General features: G+C 42.1%; 1 protein-coding gene across 1 annotated transcript; it reads right to left on the bottom strand.

Moving 5' to 3' along the window:
- Positions 1 to 621: 621 nt before the first annotated feature.
- Positions 622 to 13,867, bottom strand: LOC310962603 (NXPE family member 3-like; the record flags this gene model as incomplete). Its single annotated transcript, XM_083935109.1, has 6 exons — positions 622 to 2,733; positions 2,823 to 3,029; positions 3,314 to 3,384; positions 7,546 to 7,850; positions 8,098 to 8,185; positions 13,680 to 13,867. 6 exons carry the CDS (start codon positions 13,865 to 13,867, stop codon positions 2,180 to 2,182), a joined length of 1,413 nt encoding a protein of 470 aa, XP_083791235.1. The 3' UTR covers positions 622 to 2,179.
- Between the last annotated feature and the right edge of the window lie 12,225 nt (positions 13,868 to 26,092).

Raw genomic sequence — 26,092 nt, 5'->3', positions numbered from 1 at the left:
CTGCTCTGATTGGTTGTTTTTCTCCAGACTCAGTGGAACCTAGCAGATGCAATTAGGAGCACATAGATGGCTTTAGGAGCAGACAGGAACAGCAGGTAGAGCGAAAGAGAAATCAGACATCTGTCTCATGGTGCTTTCAAGATATAGTGACAGTTACAGCAAATGTGATTTTTTTTTTTTAATATACAGAAAGTTAACGACTTCAGCTTTAATATATTACTGATGGTGTTTAACTGCCTCTTTACAATTCACTATATTGTGCACCATGTAATTAAAATATTATTCCCTCTAAATAAGTCTCTCCTTTTTTAATTCGTTTTCTTTCAATTCACAACGTTGACCACATTTTCACAATGTGCGTCTGTGGCTTTCCTATGAAAGGAAATTAAGAATGCAGTTTAGTTGTATAGCAATGTATTTTTTAGGAGACAGCCTGGTTACCAGAAAGAAAAAAAGTTTGTTTTCTGCAAACCACAGAAACACTGATATGAAATGTTTTGGGCACACTCTAGCATCTGTATGACAAACTAGGAGCTTTGAACTGATAGCAAGCACTTTGGAAGTCAAGTGACGGAGTAAAACAAGCCTCACACTCTGCTTAGTGAGGAGGTCAGTGTGGATGGTTGGGTCATACACACTCCAGACTTTCACCCCGTACAATGCCAATATTTTTATCTGACTGGGCTGATAATACCAGTCTACTAAGCCTCTCTATGCCAGTGCGCTCCTCAAGGTTCTCAAACACTTTCAGCTTAACCTCCATGGAGGTTTACCCTCCTCCTTTGTTCAATTCAGGTTTTCAGGAGTGTTTGATGTAACGTGTACCATTATCAGTGATTAGTACTCAAATTAAAGTAAAATTACAGCTTTTTATGTACACAAAACACAACTTTTAGAATGTAAATGTAATTTGTTACTTCCACCAGACAGTATATAACATAAAAAATACAAAACATGTTCAACCCACAACCAAATAAATAACTCACTTAACATTTAATTTAGTATTCGTAATTATATAACATCATCTTTAATAGTGTTGAATCAATACTCTCAATACATATAAAGTTCTTAAAAAGCTTAAGTAAAGAAAATCACTGTTCCCAGCCGAGACATAGTCCAGCACATTGCCACAAATTGTAATTTTTACACTCACGTTTTCGCATTGAATCAAACATGATATAAAATGTTATCAGTGATCTTTAGAGGTGCTGGTAGGTGGATTTTGTTACCTTCCAACAAAGAAAGGTTAGCTGTTCCAAAAGTGATTTTCTGCATCTCCTGAAATGCTGCTTGACCATGCAAAGAGACGGGGGAGAAATGAGGTTGGATCTGTAAAGTGTGATCATTCAGCATTACTTTGTAATACCCAAACCCAGGGGCGGAGTGGCTATAGGGACAACCGGGAGATTTCCCTGTCGGCCGGTGGCCAATAAGCTCAAATGAACTGGCCGGCAGACTGCCTTGCGCAGCCGTGTGATGCTCATGTCCGGCCCATTGAGTTAAAACTCTTCAGAATCAAGCACGTTCCTGTGAAAATCTCAGAAATCTCTATAGACCGTAGATGCAGATAATCTACTTGTTGTGTCTTTACATCTCGCTCATGGTTGCTACAGTGTCACGATCACTCTCATTAATCCAGCCTACTGATTTTTTCTTAACCTCCAATCTCAATCTAATTATTTTTATTCAGATATAAAAAACTTCCTTGACCACAGATATAATGGTCAAAAATCACGGATTTATTCCGAAACAACCAGGCATCAACTAGCGATGCAGGTGAGTTCACAGGAAAACGATTAGCTCAAGCTTTGACATTGTTGATAATTAGCAAAACATTTGAGCTGAGCTCATCATAGTTCCTCCTCAGTGGGGCTGTGTCGTCATATCACGGTTTGCACCACGAGTTTTACACACACACACACACACACACTCCTGGTGGAGGGGATGGGTTGGGCCCGTTGTGGGCCGGTGCAGTTAGAATTGTCCCGGTGGATTTTTGTGTCCCACTCTGCCCCTGCCCAACCCCATGTTGGCTTGCAGTTTCTTTCCATCTAGTTCTTTTGTGTTTGTGTTCACTCAACATCCTCTGATATAAAAACATGACAAACATTGAAGTTATTATCGTCTGTGCATGGGCTGCACACAGTGATAACATGGCAACTTAACTAACATTAAACATCTAGCTGCTCTTTTGAGGGCACGTGTAGGACAAGAGAACATCAATCATATTCTTGATAATGGGAGGTTGAGGGTGGAGGCTGTGTGGCAGGTGGTGGGCAACGACCATCTCCCAGGCATCAACCAGATGAACATTCAGTCCTTTGAACATGGCTCTGAGCACCTTATCAATTCGCAGTGAGTACCAGTCGCTGTGGATTAAAACCTCATTAAGCCTCAGAGTTTTGGGGTTCCCGGTCCGTATCACGACCAGCGTGCCTGGAGCTCTGTCCAGCAGCCGCACCACTGCCCTGCGGATGCTCTGCAGCCTCCGGATGTAGACCTCAATGGGGAAAGTGCTGAAATGAGCCCAGATGCCAAAAACTACGACAGTGTTGGTGCCTCCATTTAAGCCATCTAATTCATTGGCAATGTAACGAAGCTCACTGGTTAGTTGGGGAGTAAAACTGAGAGGGGGGGCGTGGCAGCGGAACGTCACCAAGATGTTGTTTGCATGGTCTAAAGCCATTAGAGGTCCAACTTTCATCGGACTGTGCAGGTTAAACCACTTCAGCTCTAAAAGTATTACAGAGGGACAGATTAAGCTGCAGAATTAACAAAAAACAAGAACTTTTCATTTCCAGAAATCCATGTGGATCAGGTACCTGGTAGTGCTGCATTGAGGAATTCAAACCACTGTCTGACGGTGGAGTCTCCATACATGTGGACCACCTTGCCTTTCAGACACTGACTGATGGTAGAGGAGGTGCTGAACTGGCGAACTGTGGTGCCATCTAGTGCTCGCCACTCACCCTGGTAGTAATAGCCAGAGGGTCCAGACTTCACACTGCTATTTTTTACCTCTGGTTCACCTGAGAGGAAGTTAAAGGACATGGGTCAGGCTTTTTCCATTGTTTTGTTATCTACAACAAATCCCATGACAAGATATATGTGGTAATAAGAATGCCCACAAGGTGGCGCAGTTGGTGGAGAGAACCAGAATCCACACATGATGTGAGTATTGTTGATGTTTTCGGGGTCCTACTACTGGGATGTGTGTTGATGTGTATCCTACCTGCAATTCTCCAGTTTAATATTATTATTATTATTATTATTATTATTGGCAGTTGTAGCTGTAGTACATTTCATACTTTACCTTCCTCTTTTGGCACCACGGTGACATTGACGGGTCCCGAAGGCCGAATGTAGACTTTTATGTTGACACCACTGAAGAAAAGCACACATAACAAAATATCTCTTACACACACTACAACATTAACAACATAAAAAAACAAGAAAGGAGGAAAAACATAATTTCATGAAGTTAAAACAAGAAAAACTACTTACTACAAACAACTTCAAAATTCACAAAACTGAGCTTCACAAAATCCATTTATGAGTTAATACAGTATCCAACTGACATGCTGTCTCTCGGAGGCTGTAGAAGGCTAAGTAACACCAGATTTAGGCTACATCTTGGTGAGGGAAAACTGGCATGGCCATTTTTTGAAGGAACATTTTCATAAAAAGCCATGGGTCCAATGGTTTTGTAATGTGCAAGATGTCACTCACAGTGCTGAACCCACATTTAATTATCACCTGATTTTGCAGTTCTCTCAGCTCCACAGAACGCTGTAGCATCTTTCAGCTCATTGTGTTGTTTCTACAACCCATGATGATGTAAGGGACTACAGCTTTAACATGTACAAACTGATCTATAAATAAAACTTAAACCAGCTTACTGCGCTTCCTTTAATGCTAATTAGATTCTCCGGTCTCTGTCACAGGATGTGATGTTCAATAGTGTCAAAAGCAGCACTTCGATCTAGTAAAACAAGTACAGAGACAAGTCGTTGGTCTGAAGCTATTAGTCATTAGTCATTTTCATCAATGTCTGTCACAATGCTATGATTCATTGTTCAAGTCCTCAAATAACCCATGATTATGTAAGAAGTCATACAACTTATGGCATCTATTTTCTCGAGGATCCTAGAGAGAAAGGGAAGGTTAGGTATAGGCCAAAACTTCAAAAGCAGGTGATGGATTTTATCTCTAATAGTTAGAATTTTATCATTAATGAAGCTCATGAAGTCATTACTACTGAGGGTTAGAGGAATACATGGGTAAATAGAGGTGTGGCTCAAGGGTGTGGTTAAAAGGGTGAGTAGGTTTATGTTCATAGTTATGAATATAACCAATCAAAACTTATAGTGAGATAAACGCAGTACTAAGGCTATCATTACCAACGTCCTACAGTGCTCACTATCAGATTTAAGGAAACTCTGCGGAATCAGATCGAAATTCAGAGTACGGACCAGGAGTACAGTACACTATAACAAACAGAGTTGTCTGTATTGTTTTCCAAGTTGCATTTGAAAGACTAAGAACAAGACTTTCAAATGAATTAAATTAAGTTAAGGTTTAGGGTTGAGTCAAAGGCCTGATTCATAAATGGATGCAACTCCTCCTTCTCGCCACTGCCTTGGGGAATATGAGTATTAATCATAGACTGCATAAAAAAATGGAGGTAGCCCCTCTGCCTGAGACCGTTCTCTCTACTTGATCCAATCATATTTGCCTCTGGGAGCTGCCATCTTGTCAGACTTTGACTCCTCCTCTTTTCCTCTTACCAAAAAAGGGCATTGATGTGACGTTGGGGGGAGGGAGATACGTCCATCTAGCTGACGTATACAGAATTAGCCTCATTAGCTCACCTTAGCTCCACCATCTGGGAGCTAGGCTTACACTAGATAAACGCGAATGGGAGTCACTGTTGAGATTTTCCATGGGAATGGGAGTCTTTTTTTAAATTTATTTTGTGATGGGAACAGGATTTTTTTAGAGGGTAGAGACTGACACGGCACTCCGTGTCTCTAGCAGAGATTACACCAGCTCCGGGAGTAAAGTGCAGGCAGTCAGCATTTATGATCTATGATTTAAACTGATATTCAACAACGTACTATGCCAATAGACTGTAAAACACAGACTCTCACGGCCTTAATCCTCTCAGTACTCCAGATTAGCATCTAGTGTATGTGCCATAGATAGTAGGCTGTATTGCAAGTCATGGTGCAAGAGCGGCCTTAACTAGGTTTAATTATGCTGTGAAAACGGCCTATTTAACATGGGGGTCAATGAGAAACTGCTCTATTGGGCAAACTACTCCTAATGGATACTCTGAGAACTGCAGTTTTTGACACTTCCATACTGGAACTAGGAAGTCGCTATGGTAGGGGCTTTGTATTAATGTGACTGGGAGGAGTGGATTATTTTAGGCCAACGTATTATTCATGACACAATACTATTTATTACTACTTTTGTACTATTTGTACTAGGTAGTTCATTCTGAAAGGAGTCACTAAGTATGTTATTAGGCCTCCGCGTGGCCGTAGACTTTGTTTCTCTATTCATTCAATCACCAGAAAACAACTGTAACACACACAGAGACCAGTCTACACACACCAGATGCACGACACATACGCCCTGGCATTATGTGATACCCTGTTTTTTTTTTCAACAGCAAAATATCAAAGTACTTTAGTTCTCGTAGCTCACTTATACTAGAAGTCCAACAGCATGAGAGCCAAGTCGCCATCGGTGGTGGTGCTTCATGAAGCATTAGTTGGACTTGTTGACCCCACTAGATGGAGCTCTTGATTTAAAGAAAAGGGCTCAATGAATGGTGGTTTAGTGTGTTTTCAACCCTTTGTTGAACAGAGAACTCCATCTAGTGGAGAAATAATGATAAATAATGAAAATGGTTCATGAAGCTTCATTTGAACATCATGAGTGAATCCCTCTTCCTCCTTTAGGTGACTGAACACTGGGCCAGTATTGATCGTTGGGGCCAGATTACACACCAGATTACATCTCCTGACATCAACTGTGGTGTTTTTGATTTTACTTCAGAATAAAATCAGCTGTTCCTTGAGGAGTCAACTCCTAGTAGTGCATGGTAACACAAAGAATTCACCATGGTTAGAAAGATGCTTTCAAAAGAGCTCTGGGATAAAGTAGTGGATAGGCACAAGTTAGGAGAAGGATCTAAAAAGATTTCAAAGGCTTTAACTATCCCTCTGAGGACCGTTCAGAGTATTGTCCAGAAGTGGAAGGCATGTCAAGTCTTAATGGCAGAGGTTGGTCGATCTGTGCATGTGACAACAATTTCACAAGTCCTACATGTATGGTAGGGTGGCGAGAAAGAAGCCTCTACTGAAAAACGTCAAACTGAGTCTCATAAAAAAAAAAAATTGAAGATTCTGATGCCATGTGGCAAATGGTTATAGGGTCAGATGAGACCAAAAATGAAATTTTTGGGCTGAATTCCAAGCGCTGCAATGTTTGGTGAGAAAACAAACACAGCACACCACCCACAACACCCGTACCCTACAGTGAAGCCTGGTGGTGGCAGCATTATATTGTGGGCTACTTTCTCTTCAGCAGGGACTGGGCAGTTGGTCAGGATCGAAGGGAATGGATGCTGCCAAGTACCACCAAATTCTTGAGGAAAACCTGCGGCCCTCTGTTAGACACTTCAAGATGAGCAGGTGTGTCACCTTCCAGCATGACAACGACCCAAAACACATCGTCATAAAAACAACACAGTGGCTAAAGGATAGGAAGGTGAATGTCCTAGAGTGGCCTAGTCAGAGCCCTTATCTAAATCCTACAGAACATCTCTGGATGGACTTGAAGAGTGCAGTCCATCACCGCTCACCACACGATTTGACTGAACTTGAACAGTTCTGCAGGAAGAATGGGGAAATATTTTCCAATCTAGGTGCACAAAGCTGCTAGAGACATATCCAAACAGACTGATGGCTGTAATTAAAGCAAAAGGTGCCTCCACAAAGGATTACAGCTGGGGAGCCCTGGTCAAGACGATGTGCTGCAGTTTAAACCGAGCATCAGAATGGGGAAGAAAGGTGATTGAAGTGACTTTGAACATGGCATGGTTGTTGGTGCCAGACTGGCTAGTCTGAGTATTTTAGAAACTGCTGATCTACTGGGATTTTTATGCAGAACCATCTCTAGGGTTTACAGAGAATGGTCCGAAAAAGAGAAAATATCCATTGAGTGGCCGTTCTGTAGGTGTGTTTTGGGTCATTGTCATGCTGGAAGGTGACACACCTGCTCATTTTCTGTAGTTCTGAAGGTGCAAATGCCTCGTTGATGCCAGAGGTCAGAGGAGAATGGCCAGACTGGTTGGAGCTGATAGAAAGGCAAAAGTAACTCAAATCACCACTCGTTACAACCGAGAAATGCAGGAGAGCATCTTTGAACACACAACACCACCTACTTTCTAGCAGATAGGTAACAGCAGCTGAAGACCACACTGACACTTTATTAAGCACCAGGTGCACCAGTCCTGCCTCTTTGCTCCCTCACCTTTGAAAGAGCATTGTCTCGTTGTGATTGAGGACCTCTTTGGGCTGGACTTTTTCTTGAATCTTGGCGTGGTCGGTCCTAGCGTCACAGCTCAGGTTCTTTGGTTTGTAGCAGAACCAAGGCTCGCCTGTACGGAGGTCAGTGTAGTTGCACAGTGGCTGAGTTGGACGTAGGCAGACGTTACAGTTGGTAGTTTCAAAGTGTGAGCCTGAGCGAAAGAGACTCCTGAATTGAGTCCTGTCAGGCCTTTCGCTGGTCAGCCTGTTCAGTACTGTGACAGCCTCACTAGAGTGAACCAGCAACACCTGATTGGACAGAGAACCAGAGTTTCCACTAAAATCTACAATTTGTTTGTAGAAAAGAGCTTTTATCTGAAATGAAAAAGACTCAATGTTTCTTAAATGACTGATATTTTTAAGGGGCAAATCTGCAAAGGTTATCATTACAAAAGCACATGTGAATAGGCGGGGCTTAGTGAACAATCATTTAGAGGATAGGTTTCAGATAGAGTGCCTACAATCGCATTTAACTTGATAGTCTATTTAGCATTACCTCTACCTGCGCGTCTCCTTCCCACAGTAAAGAGAATAGAGCAGAGTAGCTGCCATTGAGATGATCCACCAGGGCCAGTGGAAACAGTCTGGACGATGATTATGGAGTTTGCCCAATGCTGAAACTGGCAAGGGGTTGAGAGTTGTGATGTTCAAATGAAGCTTTATTAAGCATTTACATTATTTTCTGAGTCCACTAGATGGAGCTCTCTGGTCAACAAAGGGTTAAAATACATTGAATAACCATTCATTGAGCCCTTTTCTTTAAACCAAGAGCTCCATCTAGTGGGGTCAACAAATCCAACTAATGCTTCATAAAGCTTTATTTGGACATCACTGCTTGAGAGAGATGGTGACAGCGATTTAACAGACAGATGCACTGAAAGCAAATTAACTAAATAGAACTATAAAGCAAGTATGTGTGTCTTTCCATTTTCCTTTACACATCTTGAGAATCATTCATGTGATCACACTTGGAAGTGTATTGCTGGGGAACCATTGACGTGCTTTGTGTCAAATTTGGTGCAGTTTGACCAGACTTTACATTTTGGACAGTAACCCTTAAATCATAATTCTCAGAAACACATTTTCCTGGATTATATGGGTTATATCCTATGGATATAAATCACGGCCTTTTGCTATTTCCCACAGTTTTATGTGTAGATATTATGTCAGCATAGCTATGACGAATATGGTGCTCATAGAATGCCAAATTGCTCAAAATTACATCAGACTGGAAAAACTGTGACAGCTCTTATCATCTTATACATGCAAGTATTATTGTTGAAGTATTTCTGAGATTTTATTTGTTCTGCACTTCACCATGACTTGTGGTGTCAGCCTTTGTTTAAAAAATATATTTGCTATTTTTCAGAAAAGATGCTCTTTTGTTCACAGAATAGACCATATTTGGGTGCTGCTGAGCCATAAATGAATGAGCCACCTATTTTAATGTCTGACATATTTTTCAACGGGGTAATTTTATTTAACACAATTAACAATTTTTTGCGCCAGTTTTAAGTAAAGACAAACAAAGGTGGCTCTTTTAGTTCATTTGTAATAACTGCTAATGGTAAAGGACTTCAAAGAATGAACATAGATGTTTCTTGTTAATAAATACATTTGGGAGCAATTTTTAACTTTAGTTTTCATCCTTGCATTAGAGTAATAGCATTTAATGTTTTAATGTTACTGTACATTGTGAATATTGCACTGAAGCTTGATTTGAAGGAAATCCTGAATCAAATTGAAATCGCAATATCTGCCAGAAAAAAAAACAATTGGATCTTTTCCTAAAATTGTGCAGCCCTATCAGCAAGTGAAGTGCAGGATTATAGTGTAATTCCAGCGCAAAAACATTGCATGGTCTTTTTCTGCACTTATATACATCAAATAAGCTATTGATTTTTTCACGTATCAACTATTAATGGAGATATCCGGTAGAGTCGCTTAGAGCCGGACGCTTATTAGCTCAGGGCATTTAGATGAACGCATTAAAACGGCTTTTTTTGTATTAGGTAAGTCTTTCCAAACACTCTTTTAATAAACTCTGGGTTCACTAACTATACTATAATTTAATGCATTTTTTCTCGAAGGCTTATTTGATGTGCTGAAAAAGACCATGGGATGATTTGCATTTTTGATAATTTTAAGGGGATAAAACCATTTAACTATACTTGAATATAAACAGGGTACACGCTTTAAGTGGGACCACTAAAATCAAGTTCTCACCTCCAGAATGCCCATGTTACGTAGAACAAAGAGTAGCACAGCCACAGCCAGAAAGAGGAAACAGGCACTGTACTTCATTCTTACACTCCATCTGGCCTTCGGGACAGTCTTCATCTCTGGCTGCAGCAAGGGCCCACTTCCTCTGGTAGTGGATTAAAAACTATTTTAAAAAAAAAGCAAAGGGGTAAGTGACACCTTATCATGCTAAAGAATATTACTTGCTAAAATTCAGTTTAGATAAAATGATAATAATAGTGTGATGTGTCTGTGTAATGGCCACAGCCATGGGCACACAAACATCTTAAAAAGTGGTAACCACACCTTGCTTTCTTTTGCTCATGCAGTTTATCTTAAGTTGAGATATCATATAATTTCTCGGATACTTTATACATATATGGTGTTTGGACAAATAATTTACAGGACACATTGATTTTGTTTCACATACACATCATTTATTTAGTGTGACAGTATCAAGGTTTTGTAGCATGCACATTCAGTTACTTTTGTACAGTCTATTCTTTCTAAACTTTTCTTTCATTGAACTCCTTCGTGTCTGAGATTCTGCACTCCTGGGCAAAAGGGTGACACCCAGAGCAAGAGTTGTTTTATAGAAGAGGTGGAACAATTGGACTCTACCACTCCTCACAATGTCATGGGGTCCTTCCTGCTGCTGTCTGGAAATGGAGCCGGACCGAACACGCATCAGGAGGAATTTAGCATTAAGCCTGAACTCTAAGTTAATTTATCCTATGATGGGAAACTTATAATGATTGTAAGATCATTACAAGTTTCCCATCTCAAATGAACATGCCGTTGCTCTCTAATATTAAAATAATTAATCATCGTTGTGAATCAGTATCAGAAATATTTCAATAATCCCAGGGGGAAATTATTAGTGACTGATCACATCACAAGTGATAAAAACAATTATTCATTGATCCTAGTCTCTGAGGCTGTCCGCAGAGTCAGTGTTAATAAAAAAAGGACATGCAGATCAAGGTTTCATTCAGAGTGTAAGAATATTTGAATGTGAGTGCAAATACTGCAGTGCAAAGAAATTATGCATAAAAATGACTAATTAACAAATTATCTAAATTACTATTTAACATTAGATAGTCCTGGGTTATCAACTAATATCCAACCAGGAAGCTGAAGCTAAAATATTCCTTCAGATATAACACTAGTTTCCTATTTTCACTTATCAATCAGGCACACTATCAAGTTATGTGCCATTTTGTTTTAATTGAGTCATTTTATTAATTCTCAACACTTTTCAGCAGTGGCAAACACTTTGCGGTAATGCACACTAGGTGGCAGCTGCGCAGCACTGATGTCGTTCTTTCTGGCAGGCATTTAGCTCCTCAAAAAAAAGGGAATAACATCCTGATATGTGAATCCTTTTCTTTTCTTTTGATGGTGTCTGAAACTTTTATCTGTTGACATAGATAAGCCCATGAGCTTTGTTTATTCCTAACTGTTATCCCGTACAAGTTTAAAGCTGTGATGTTACTGTACAGTTGAAATGAGGGAGGCATGACCATAATGGCCGCTTTACTAGTTCTGGGGGAAGCGTGGGTCTTGTTTTCAATGTCATGTAGATGTTAAACTGTTTATAATGTTTAATGCATATTATTAGTTGAGACTGTCAACTTATGTTGCCAATGCTAAATAACTTTTTGCTGTTAGTTCGTAATGTGCCTGGGTAGGAAGCAGACACATTATGAATGTCTAAAGGTTTAAATAATTACAATAATTAAAAACATGGAGAAGGGAGCTTAGCCAAAAGCACCGAACTTTGGTGACCCAAGGATTCCCTTGCTGCTCCGTTTACTGTGAGACAGCTCGGTAACTGAACCCATAGTACCGGAAAAGTAAGGAATTGGCTCTTTGTCATCGCCTCTGGTTAATGTTGCAGTACCAGGATTCTGATCAAAGTTCTGTCTGATAATTAAAGCTAATTTAAGACCCTCCAGTATAACGTATAGAATAGCCTACCATTAGTTTTAGACGATTCAGGCCGTCTTAAATTAGCAACACTTAGATCTTCCTTAACTCATCTATCCCTATTTAACTCAATATTGCATTATTCTTGTGTTATCCTTATCATTTAATTAAAAAAATGTTAGAGTCTTCTGGTCGGAACACCGTCAAGATGGCCGCATAGCGAGGGAGCTCCAGGTTGAACCACAGCAATTCGAGTAATATCCCTATATAAACAAAACAAATCTCACCTCATCTCATCTCATCTTCATCCGCTTATCCGGGGTCGGGTCGCAAGGGCAGCAGCTTTAGCAGGGGACCCCAAACTTCCCTTTACCGGGCCACATTAACCAGCTCTATCTTGGGGATCCCGAGGCGTTCCCAGGCCAGTGTGGAGATATAAACTCTCCACCTAGTCCTGGGTCTTCCCCGAGGCCTCCTCCCAGCTGGACGTGCCTGGAACACCTCCCTAGGGAGGCGCCCAGGGGGCATCCTTATTAGATGCCCGAACCACCTCAACTGGCTAGAGAAGGGGGATAAGAAGCACTATCACCTATTTGAGCAGTAAACGTTGTCTGGAGACAGGTGGGAGAGAAAGACGGAGCGGTTTCAGTTAAATATAAACAACCAAGATTGTGCTTGATAATGAAATCATTGATTAAAAATGTTTTCCTGTCAAAGACCTGATATTTAATAAGACTAGATTTAGTGTGTTAGCAACATTATTATCTTCCCCGTGATTTAGGATTGGCTGTGACTGACGAGGGAAGGATGCTAGATTTGATACATTTTCAGAATGACCTGGGGTTTTTTTTGCTTAGCCTTTTTCGATTACTTATCAAGACTTGAACTGAAGAAGCTATTGACTTGGGCCCTGACTTCTTCTTGAAAAAGCCATGAGTACAGTTCGTCCTGTAGTCTGAGCCCAGCACATATGAGTTGGAGCTTGCTGTATTTTGTACACAAGTCACTAAACGTGCTGTACTGTTGTTATCAGGCTGTTGAGACAGAGGATGATTCTGTCGTCGAGGTGGGGGTGGTGCATGATGTGTCTTTGGTGATTTGGCCAAAACTGGACTTAGAGCAAGTGATGGGAGAGGTGACAGTGGGGGAGGTTGCAGTGAGTAATTTGAGAGATGGACTCTAGGAATCGGGCGGGGTGTAAAATTTGTCCCAGCAGTAATCAGTTGTTTCATGTGATCAGTGAACTCCAGGAGAGGGGAGGAGGTGGACAGAGTGGGTGTAGAGAAGGTGGAGCTGGATAGGGGGCGGGAGACTTTTTCTCCTCGCTGATCATGTTCCAAGCTCTCTTCCTGCCAAGGCTTTGTTTTAGCTTCGTCATGTTTTGATTCCTCCTGTTTCATGTCCTTGGCAGAGGGAGCAGATGAGTGACGTAGGAGATAAATCTATCTGCTTTAAAAAGGTGTCTGCGGTCCCAAAAAAGTTCAAATTGTCAATAAAAAGAACTGAGCTTACGGCAGATGCAGCTGAAAGCCATGTGTTAAGACTCAGAAGTCTTGAGAATTTCTCAACTCCTTTTCCAACCGGCAGCAGAGGCCCATTGATGGACACTTCAACAGCTGACTGTGTTTAGCAGATAAATAAAGTCTTGCTTTAGTACTTCAGACTGCTGTTTCACAACATCGTTTGACCCTATGTGCAATACAATGCGCTTAACCGTTTGGTGCTCCTTTACGAAAGCCATGATTTTCTTGTTCATGTCAGATACCATGTCCTTAGGAAATCAAAGAATTTTGGTGTTCTTACTGCCAAAATTTCTCCTTTTTATCTCGCAGAGTCACCCACAATCAGAGTTTCATGCCCAGGCATTAGCTTTCTCTGTGGCCTTTCTGAGTTTCTTTTTGCTCTTACCTCGTTGTGAGCAGATGAAAAATGATCCAGGTCGTCAGATGGGGATCCAGGATCCTGCAGCAGTGGAGCAAATCTGTTCTCCAGTTGTACACATTGTTGTTGGGGAGGTTTGTTGTTATTTCTCCCTTTGGCAGCAGGGGTTGATGAGGCGCTATGCCGGGAGGGTAGAGCAGGCCAGCCGGTCGCATCACAAATCCCAATGCCCTGGACTCTGCCTGTTAGTCTCCCACGCGTTCCCCAGGGAGAGGATTTACTATTAGGCTTAGCACCAATAGAGTTCTAGCAAGAACTTGTGGATTTATTACCTTGTACATGGTTCTCCTGTTTCTTCGTAGTGATAAAACTAGCCGTGTGTTAGAATTTTCTTGTCCACTGTTTTGGGGACCATGGTAAAGTTGTATCATTCCCACATTGTCCATTAACTTCTAACCTGTGGATTTAGGTTTCCAGTACTGCAATCTTCTGGAGAAGTTTGTGGTAGTCGTCTTCAGAAAAGGGAGGCATCTTGCTGCTAATTAGCTTTGGATCTGTTTCACTGCAGGCTTTTGCTATGGGTCGGCCTAGGTTGAGCAGTACTCAGGTCGCACAAATATTTACGTAATTATGGCAGTAGTCTTCTATCCACAAAAAGTGTATAGTCCCATTGATTTATCGGTATACAGGAGCCACTGCTCGTAATTCACTTAGAAGAAAGCATGAATATCAGCACAGAATTGCAAGCAGAGGCGAGAGCAGAGAAAAAAGTGCCTGAACTGCAAGAAAGCCGGAAGAAAAGTGGGAAGACTATTACTAATAAGAGCCAGCAGTGGGTCCCAGGTTTGGTGAAATGCCGTCAAAGATCCCCTCTGTGAAAACCTTAACTTCTCTAACCGTAGACATTGTAAAATGTCACGTATCCAACTGTTATGAGTCGGTGGAGAAACCTTTTTCCATTCAAGGAAAATGTTACGTCTGGTGAGCAGGGTGGTAAAGGCCACGACACGTTGTGCAGTAATGGGCAGATTTTTAGAATGAGGGAGTCCAAAAAGAGCAGTCAGGGGATTTGGTTCCAAATTTGTGTTAAGAGCCAGTTTGAGGGTTTGAAATATATCAGACCGAAATTCAGCAAGCTCGGCTACGTCCAGAACATGTGTGCGTGGTCGGCTGAGTCTACGTGCATCACTGTGACTAGGGTATATCTTAGCCAGTTTGTGAAAGCTCTATAAATGGGCTCTATTAATCACCTACCACTGTAATAGGCCCTGCCTGACACAAATCAAGGTTGAATGGACCAGTTTTAAAATGTCCCTCCACTGGACCTCAGTAACGTCTACCCCCAAATCAAATATCAGTCATTTGTGTTGTATGTTGAGAGACAGGAATTGGTCCATCTCATCTTCACGGAGGTGGTTCTGAAAATGTGGGAATTGCTTTTATCGAAAAATAGGCAGGCTGTATTTGTCCGACATAGGTGCAAAGGATGCAAAACACCTTCCTCATACAGGTCATCAATCCAGTTCATATCCGGCGCTGTGTAAAGCGGCAGCCAGCAACAGTTGCTCCCTCTCCTTTCCGCACTTTTTTGCTATTTTATCTTATTTTACTGTTTTTTTTATTAGTGCTTTTTCCTGTAAATCGTCGTGCTAACCTTAGCCTAAACTTAACCTTAGTTTGTTAACTTTCTTACGTGTTTTTTGTCCGTTTGTCTCATTCTTGGGACTATTTTTGCCGACCGCGTCTCCGTCTGGACGCAACAATGGCGGTTCCATTGTTTAGACCCGTGAACAGCTGTTGTCGCTAGCACCAACGGCGCTAATGCGGGAGAGGCCTGAAATCCCCACAGAACTCAGAAGAAAGTACAGGGGATGTAAGGCTGGACGTAGACACCGGGAAAAGAAGAGGAGATACAAACCATCTCTCCCTTCCATCACCATGGGGAACGTGAGGTCGCTGGCTAATAAGATGGACGAGATGGCGGGCCTGGTGAAGACTCAGTGGATGTATCGTGTGAGCAGTGTGCTGTGTTTCACAGAGACATGGCTCCACGAGGACATCCCTGACTCTAACGTAACTGTGGACGGCTTTCAGACTGTTCGGGCGGACAGGAGTCACCGTAAGAGTGGCAAGAGAAAAGGTGGGGGACTTGCTATTCTTATTAACAACAAGTGGTGTCATCCTGGACACGTTACTGTAAAGGAGCGTGTGTGTAGCCCGGACATTGAGCTGCTTGCCGTGAGTCTTTGGCCTTACTACCTGCCGAGGGAGTTTTCACACCTGATCGTTCTGGTTGTTCACATTCCTCCAACTGCAAACGCGGCGCGCGCGAGTGACGTCATCCACACCGTCGTCGCGGGCCTTCAGACATGGCACCCAGACGCATTCATTGCAATATCTGGGGACTTCAACCACATCACTCTGGCTGCAACACTGCCCACTTTCAAGCAGTTTGTGGACTGTCCCACAAGGGAAAACAAGACACTGGACCTGCTGTATGCTAACGTTAAGGAGGCTTACAGCTCCACTGCCCTTCCTCCTCTTGGAAGATCAGACCACAACCTCATCCACCTGCAGCCCCTGTATAAGCCCCAAGTCCAGCGGCGGGAGACTGACGAAGCTTTACAGGGTTGCTTTGAACTCACAGACTGGGATTTGCTCTGTAATTCACATGGGGAGGACCTTGATGATCTCACGGACTGCATAACAGGATACATCAATTTCTGTGTGGACAGCGTTGTTCCTACAGTGACTGTACGCTGTTTCCCAAATAACAAGCCGTGGGTCACCAGAGACATCAAGGTCCTGCTGAATGCGAAGAAGAGGGCCTTCAGATTAGGGGACAGAGAGCAGATGAGACAGGTCCAGAGGGAGCTTAAGGAGAGGATCCAACAGGGCAAAGACACCTACAGGAGGAAGCTGTGGCGGGGACATGTGGAGCGGCATGAGGAGCATCACTGGCTACAAACCATCTGGTAGCCAGACAGTAGGAGGTGGTACTGAACGTGCCAATGAGCTGAATCTGTTCTTCAACAGATTTGATGAAAAGGCTCTGGACCACCACCCCACGGCTCCTCCACAACCATCCACCTCCAAACCTCCAACCCTGCTGACACCTCCCCCTCAATTCCTTCCTGATTTTGCCCTACCTGTCCCCTCCCCCCCGCCATCACCTCTCTCCACCCCCACAAACACACACAGCAGGTAGACCTTCACTGCAGAGCAGGTGAGGAAGGAGCTGTGCAGACTCCGCCCAGGCAAGGCAGCAGGTCCCGACGGTGTCAGCCCGAGGGTCCTCAAAACATGTGCGATCCAGCTGTGTGGAGTCCTGCAGTACATCTACAACCTCAGCCTGAGTCTTGAGAAGGTCCCTGTGCTGTGGAAGACATCCTGCCTGGTACCAGTACCAAAGAAGGTGCGTCCCAGCACTTCTGAAGACTACAGACCAGTGGCGCTGACGTCGCACCTGATGAAGTCCCTGGAGAGGCTGGTCCTTTCACTTCTTCGGCCCCTGGTCAGCTCATCACTGGACCCTCTACAGTTTGCCTACCAGCCGAGACTAGGAGTGGAGGACGCTATCATCTTCCTGCTCAACCGTGCCTTCGCCCACCTGGACAGACTGGGAACCACAGTGAGAATCTTGTTCATGGACTTCTCCAGTGCGTTCAATACCATCCGGCCTGCTCTGCTGGGACGAAAGCTGACGGCGATGCAGGAGGAACCCTCCCCTGGTTTCCTGGATTACGGATTACTTGACGGGTCGACCAAAGTATGTCAGACTGCAGGATGGAGTGTCTGACACTGTGGTCAGCAGCACTGGAGCTCCACAGGGTACTGTTCTTTCCCCATTTCTGTTCACCTTGTAAACCTCAGACTTTCAGTTCCTCTCTGAGTCCTGCCACCTGCAGAAGTTTGCTGACGATTCTGCAATTGTTGGCTGTGTCAGTGAGGGGAAGGAGGAGGAGTACAGGGGCGTTGTGGACTCCTTCGTCGACTGGTGTGCAGCTAATCACCTGATTCTAAACGCCACCAAGACTAAGGAGCTAGTGGTGGATTTCCGCAGCAGTATACCTGGACAACAAACTGTACTGGTCCAAGAACACTGAGGCTGTTTACAAGAAGGGCCAGAGTCGTCTCTATTTCCTGAGGAGGCTCCGGTCATTCAATGTTTGTAACACCATGCTGAGGATGTTCTATCAGTCGGTGGTAGCCAGTGCCATCTTCTTTGCTGTTGTGTGCTGGGGCAGCAGACTGAGGGCAGCAGACGCCAAGAGGATCGGTAAGATCGTCAGGAAGGCTGGCTCCGTCCTGGGGTTCAATCTGGACTCTTTGGTGCTGGTGTCTGAGAGGCGGATGCTGTCTAAACTGCACAACTCTCACCCTCTCCACCATCTGCTGACTTCCAGCAGAAGCACCTTCAGTCATAGACTCATTCTCCCCCGGTGTAATACTGAACGCCGGAGGAAGTCTTTTCTTCCGGCGGCCATCAAACTTCATAATTATACTCCCCCGGACAGGTAAGGAACAGTGGAGACACTGTATCCTGAAAATGTCACTTTGTCACTTTATATCATCACTGCACCACTTTATTCAGTTGTACTGTCACTTACTTCAGTAAGAAATGCTGCTATACTACACTGTCACTTTATACCACCACTACATCACTTATTTTGTGGTACTGTAACTTACTGCTGCTACACTTTACACTGTCTCTTTATATCACCACTACATCACTTTATTTATTTATTTAATGGTACTGTAATTATCTGCTGCTACACTTACTGTGCTTTAGGACATGCTGCTACATTTCACTGAGGTTTACTGTAACTTACTGTAACTTACTTCAGTACGAAATGCTGCTACACTCCACTGTGCCATACTGTCACTTAGTTCTGTAGGAAATGCTGCTACATTTTTAACACTTATAACTTATCGCTCCTTCTCACTTATTTAGTTTGTACTTATTTCATTTCAATCTGTTGCTAAACTGCACAGTGCGTATTGTTGTATATTGTATATACCTACGCTTAACCACGATGTCTGTTGCACTCTGTCACACTTAGTTCATTGCTTGATTTATTTTCCGTTAGCTTTTATTTGGATTTGATTTATGTTAATGCTTATTGTTACTCTGACCCTTTCCCACCTTTTGTATTGAAACTGTTGCAAAATAATTTCCCTCGGGATAAATAAAGCTTCTTGAATCTTATATCTTGAATCTTGAATGAATCTTGAGTTCTAGTCCCCCTTCAGGTTTAGGGATTTGAAGAATATGTTTTTTGATACGGGATGGTTTATTCGGCCAAATAAAGGCGTTAAGTTGTTGGGCTAGATAAGCAAAAAAGACAGGGGGAGGGCCACCCATCTAGACAAGTCCGACTTATCTAGATGGGTGGCACTCCCCCTGTCCCTTGCAGGAGCGAGAATCAACACTCCTCTACTCCATCTCAGCCAAACCGGAAAACCCCCTATCAACTGAACTTTTGTATAATGTCTTGTGTATTTTGATTATACCTTCAGAACATTGATGGACTAAAGCCAGCATGGTCTCACTTTGTTCCCTATGTGCTCATAACTCAGAATCAAATCACTACAGGATCAAGCCAGTTGAATGTTCCAAAACATAACCAAAACCAAACTGATCATATGGTTTTAACTGCATGTAAATCTAAATCAACAAAATAAATCCAACATATCCAGTAACTACAGTGAAAGTACGAAGTACAATATTTTGCTTTGAAATATCGTGGAGCAGAAGTAAAGTGTAGCATAACATAGAGGTACGTTAAGTTTTCACTCTCTAATGAATAAGAGGAGGTGAACGATAGTGGTGGGCTGGTGGCCAGGCAGGAGCTGAAAACGCACCAACCAAACTTTTAGCTTTGCCCTCATCTGCACCATCCAAACCAGCAAAAAAGAACCAGGATCTTACTCGTTCCACCAATGCCACATATTGGCAGACACATGCAGACTTTACAGGGTTATCTGTAATTGTAGTATGCAGTACTCTGCAATTATATTTTTCCTCTTAGTCCGCCAATTCACATCATTTTAGCACTATATTACCAGCTGGCCGATAAACTGCACCATATGAACGAACCAACAGCGAAGGATAAAGCTTCACAAACACAAGGAAAACTGCTTGCTGACCTGTTAAAAACCATTCATCTCGCTGGCAAAGTGCAGCTGAACCTGGGGCCTGATTCCGCACACTGCTGCACATTCAGCAGTAATGATCTCCAATCAAGGTAATATCCCTCAACCGGGACTTTCATCCCGAAACTCACAATACATGGGCGGCTGTGGCTTGGTGGCAGAGTGGGTCGTCCTCTGTTCGAGAGATTGGTGGTTCGATCCCCATCTCCCCCCGGTCCACATGTCGAAGTGTCCTTGGGCAAGACACTGAACCCTGAATTGCTCCCCGTGCTGCGCATGGGTGTGTAAATGTGGTGTGAATGGTCAGATTAGATGGTATGTAGATGTCCACTGCCATCAGTGTGAATGTCTGTGTGAATGGGTGATTGTGACAGACACTGTGAAGCGCCTTGAGTAGTCAGATGACTAGAAAGGCGCTATATAAGTACAAGTCCATTTACCATTTACCATTTACACCTTAAAATTGGTCTTTTCCAAACTATCCAACATTCCAAAATCATCTGGGATCCGCACACTAAACCAAGAGGCCTCCTCAGTTGGAAAGCGTTTTTTCCGACGCAAATCTAGGCTTTCTGTGTTTATCTGAGACATGGCTGACCATATCGTGGCCTGTTGCATCATTTACAATGCCCTGCTAAAATGTTTTTAGAAAGAATAAAATATAAAGGAAGGGTCGGTGGGCTGCTAACGTATGTGAAAGATGACATTAAATGTAAACAAATTGACCTGGTGTGCACAAATGACAATGAATGTATTGCCATAACCATTACCCTTTCCCAGCAAATGCCATTTAATGTGATTGGAGTATACATACCCCCATCATCCGACGTTAAGTTTTATAAATATTTAAAAATCCTGCTTAAGGAATTAAATACAAAGAATGTATAGTTCAAGGGGATTTTACTCTGAACTTAATCAGGAAAAGACACTAGTAAAAAGCTTAAGGCACTTACAATTTGAATGAACTCAATAATAGATGTACCTACTAGGCATGAGCGAGTACAGCATTAACTGTATCTGTATCTGTTTACCATATGAATTATCTGTATCCGTATCCGTACTCGGAATGGTTGTGGCCTAACCCGGAAAGGGGTTGAGATGTTTTAAAAAGTAAGGGCTTTAACCAGTATGTTATTTTTAGCATGCAATTGATATGGTTAATCAGAAATAGTATATTTGTTGCTGGTTAGAAAACTATTTACAGGTGAGCATCAGCATTGAGCTTCAGATCAATGGTTTTGATCACAACAGCAAACAAACTATTTACACAAGTTTACAACAGATGAATGTAATGAACAAGAGTTCTCATACTCAATATCGTGTGTGTGTGTGTGTGTGTGTGTGTGTGTGTGTGTGTGTGTATGTGTGTGTGTGTGTGTGTGTGTGTGTGTGTGAAGCTGAGCGGTGCTCCAACATATCGCAGATGCAGACACAGTCCGATAATGAGGATTTTTAATGTAATCCCAGGTATTACTCGTATATTACTCATATTCGGCAATAGTGCGTTATCCGCTGACACTCGATTGCTCCGCTACCTGAGTATCCGGCTCATCTCATACTACTAGAATGACAGATATCTCAAAGACTCGAACTTATCTCATTTTCAGTAATAAGTCTGAGAGAATCACTTAATCATTTAATCTCTTTACTTGTCTGCCAGATCACAATATGATGCTTATTGCTAGTTAATGAACAAAAAACAGGTTTATGTATTAAAAAGACACCAATAAGCACTCCCATGGAATTGGAAAACAAGATATGAACACATTTAAAGAAGAACTAGGCCGGGTTGATTGGAAATGAACAGAAGCAATGATAAAAATTCTGATGTGCCTGTCTGACACTCAACATCAGTTGATTCACAATTCAAACAATTCAAACAATTCAGCCCGATATCATAGTTAAGGGAGAAAGGATCCAGACTCTGTCACGTTTTGAATATTTGGGAATAAAAGTTGACTCACAGTTGTCACTTAAAAACGTGTGAAACAGGTGTGTAAAATTGTTAAATTCCAACAACACTTGCTCTACTACAGACACTGGACAAAAAGCAATCACATTATCACCATTGTGTCTTTTTCTGATGTTAGTTTAGTAAAGTAATCAATGATTTAGCCGCTCCTCTATTAAATGAGTTTTTATTCCTGCGTCCAGATAGTGTTTGGAACACTAGGACCACCAATAGAGGTGTATGTACAGTACTGCACAGATCTACAGAGTTTGGCAAAGTGTTCTCTGTTAGAGCCTCTAAGTGTTGGAACTCAGTACCAAGAGAGATAAGGGAGTGGAACCGCTTTGCTGGTTTTAAATGCAAGATAAAAATCCAAGTTAAAATCATCTTCATGTTCTCATCATTAGTTATAAACTCAGACAGTTGATTTTACATGTGATGTTGTGTAGTTTTGTTATAAATGTGGGACTATGTTCTAATTTTATAATAGGTATTGTTGCCAAGCTGATATTTTTTAATTATGTGGAATTGTATTGTTGTTGTACTGGCGTCTTCATGTCGGTGCTTTTATTATTGTTCCTGTGACATTTTAAATGTTGTGAAATTGTGTTGTTGTAGTTGCTGTATGTGGTTTACTATTTTGTAATAGTGTGATGTTTTTTATATTCTAGTGTTAGGGACTACAGCTGAAAATTAGCATATAACTAACTCTGGTACTGCTAAGCAGTTGTGCATCGTCCCTGTCAAATAAGCTAATAAAATAAAAAATTAATAAAAACATATCATGTGTCTTACCTCAGCAGAGATCAAAACAGTGATGGGATGTTCATGTGATCCTTTATCTTGCTGGTGCAGCATGTCCCTTGTTCTTGTTTGGTATGTAACGTACATTGTGAGCTGCATGACTCAAAACAAGTTTCAGTTGTGGTCTGAAGGTGGAGTGACCAGCATTCATGGTGTACTAAAAAAATAATCCATGGATCATTTCAGAAGTGGACAGGTTCAACCAGTTCTGTAAGTGAGGGAAAATGTTCATCACTTCTGCAACTCAAACTGTCTGTGTGGCAGTTAGAAGACTATCGGAGTTAACAGCGAGACAGTGTTTGATCAAAAGCGTGCGGGGGGGAGGGGGGGTTTAATCACAATGTAAAGTGTAAAGTATTTTTAATAAGCTGCAATCACAAATTATGAAATTAAGATGGACCAGATCTATCCTGCCCTGTGGTAGCCTGAGCGTCTGTCATTCAATCTGACCGCATCTTCCCAGTAGGATTGGGTATAGTTTGGGTTTTTCTGGTACCTGTGCTAAAATACAAAATAATATACATGCTTTTAAAATTAAAAAGAAACAACGGCCAACAGCATTAAAGAACAGCTTCTTTATAGAAGCACTTTAAAGTTGAAATGGATAAATCTATTAAAATCGATCTATTTTTATTTATAAGTTTCTTCTTCTGATACTTCCTTTTGTTATCAGACATATTACTAAAAACTTTGGGATTGCCTGGGTTCGCTAATTCTGTTTCTCTTTTGTCGTGTGTTTGAAACTGCGCCTGCTTTCAATTTTGTGAAAAAAACACCTGCCTAACTCTGCCTTGAAAATGTGAAATATTACTCTACCACAGCCAATCCTCATTTGTGGTTGCCTCGCCCCATTAAAACAAATCTTCGCCTCTTGGCTTAGAGATTTAGATAAAATCAGCTTCAATTAGCTAATAATTATATTAATGAACGACATTTTTGCGGTAACAGTGGCGTTGACTGCTGGAGCCTTGCACAGTGCTGGAGCCTTGCACTGGGCCTTAAAAGAGAGGGGACCTAAGATGCTGAATGTGTTTCACTACGGCTCTTTTTTGCAGACCACCTTCCTCCTCCTGCCCATAACTCAAATTTGGTAGGGTCTAAAATTTTGTCCACCTACATTTTCTTAATTATGACCCTTTTTTGCTGGTATCCAGGAATTATTTTTATCCCTGCATGTATATGAGTGAATGGGCAAACATGCTTCTGGGTTAAGGACAGGGACACAAACAGGCGAGTGCTGCAGTATCGGAGTAGGCGGAGCTAGGGCAGGACATATGGGGAAGCTATGGGACAAAAAACAACAACAGTTAACCTCAGTCAGGCAGATACATAGGCCTATGTTATTGCTGATGTTCATCAAACTGAGATGTCGCGGCAGAATAATTAGATTAATTATCTACTCATTTTGCTTTTGTAGCCCAGAAGTAATTATTATTTAGAAGCCTAATAAATTAATTATCTTATCTCAATGAAGCAACAGTCGCCGTGGGGCCTTTGTATCGTATTTGTCAACAATTTCCTCTGGTTTAATCCTTTTATTGTACGATCGAAAACAACCATTTTTTCCCCCGTCGATCTTAAAAAGTTTTTCCATCCACACAGCCTCGAAAGAAATGTGTCCACACGAGACCAGTGAAACCAGCTAAAAACGCTGTAGTACCACAGAAATACCCCAACAACGGAGAAGAATAGACAAATTGAGAGCTGTAAAAAAACACCAGAGAATTTCACCTGACCGAGCAGCTGCTGCTGTTGTGAGCCCCTTCCCCGTCCCAAAGCACTCACAGGTGGGCAATGTCTCGCTACTTTTTGAGACCTTTTTGGCAACTTTATTAAAAAAAAATTCTTCTGACCAATTTAGCAACATATTCAGACCATTAGGGAAAAGGGTGAAATATATGGTCGGCCTAATTCATTCCCATGCATGTGGCTCAGAGTACAGTTCAGTATATAGTCTATAGGTCCTTGTCTCTCCTCTTGCAGCAGCACTGTTGTTGTTGTTATGTGACGCCATGGGATAAGAGGTCCGAAGTGGGGAGATGACGGCATTGTTTAACGAAGCAGTAGGTTTCACCGTCCAGACGACAACTCCACGGGGGGCGTTTTCAAATCTTCCCACTCTGGGACCAGGTTACAAAAAATACTGTTTTCAGGCTCTGATAACGCCGCCTGCGTGTGGATGGTCGGCCAAAACGATACTAAAGTTGTGAGGTTACAGATAAACGCGTCTCTGTGTGGACGGGCCCTAATACTCCTTCTCAGCAGCACAGGTGTGACTCCGACATGCGGCTGTGTTTCAGTTCCAGCCATGTTCTACGTGTTTTATCCATATTTCTGTAGTTATTCCCTCACCTTCACATACCGCATACACAGGAAACGTGGCTCAGATCTTAGCCCTTAGACTATGGATGACTTTTGCTGTTGATGATCTTCAGGTTATTTTTTAAAGTTATTTTGCAAATGTCATTCAGCTACTAAATCATGTGTACTCTCCTCACACTACCGAGGCAGGGTTATTTCAACAACTGTGGGATGTTTGTGTTGATGGTAAGATAATGGGCGTTGAGTACATATTGATTTTGGCGTATCGGTTTACTGGTGCATTATGTCTTCTCTTTTCAAAAATATTATCCTTTGGAGTTTGTTGTTTTTATTCTTATAATAAAAATAAACCACTTCTCTTAATTTACAGTACGCAATGTACATTGTAATGGATGGAAATGGGACTTTGTTGAGGTCTGTATAAATAAGTAATTATATCATCACTAGTAGATGCAAGGTTTTTTTTTTTACACTGCTGATTTTTGATTTTGGTTAACCTGTTTGACTTAATTTCTTGTCGTCACTCAAACATGATGCAACTAAGGCGATGGTGGGGCCTCGTTCTCCGTAAGAACTTCCCCATGCCGTAAACAATTGTTTCACTGCAACAGACTTACCAGAATAGACTTTGAAACATTGTAAGTATGGAATGTTTGCTATCTACTCACCAAGGTCTGCAGAGGAGCTTTTGCAAAGTAGAAAGAGTCGATGCTAAGAAAAAAGCTACAGGTAGGTGTCATATAATGTGTGGTATTGTCTTAAACCAAGTGTTAAAGACTATTGTCTTACCAACCTCCCACCACTATTGAAAGACGTCTCCCTAAAAAGGTCTTGAGTTGCCACATCCAGTTCTTAAGGATCAGGTACTGTGTAGACTCTTAGTAAGGTGAACGTTTGTACACTGATCCTTATCATTTGGGAGATCTCATTGATTCTATTTGACTGCCACTTCCCGATTTAATTGTATCTCATCATAATTATACAAGTTGTAGCCTACTCCATTGCTGACCTCTTGCACTACTTTTATTATTCCCTTAAATTACTTGACGTTTCAGGAGCTTCATTTGGACAGCACTATCTTCTTCTTCTACTTCTTGAATTTGCGGCACACGTGACATCAGAGAGGGAGAAGCTCAACCCGGGAGGTGTCAAGCAATTCTTCTGTTTACTCCACTCTCCAGTCTGGAGCTGCCGCGCCCCAGGTATG

This window comes from Echiichthys vipera, assembly GCF_963691815.1.
Source record: "Echiichthys vipera genome assembly, chromosome: 20".
Lineage (NCBI taxonomy): Eukaryota > Metazoa > Chordata > Actinopteri > Perciformes > Trachinidae > Echiichthys > Echiichthys vipera.
The sequence above is the reverse complement of the archived record's forward strand: the minus strand, read 5'-3'. Positions and strand labels throughout refer to the sequence as shown.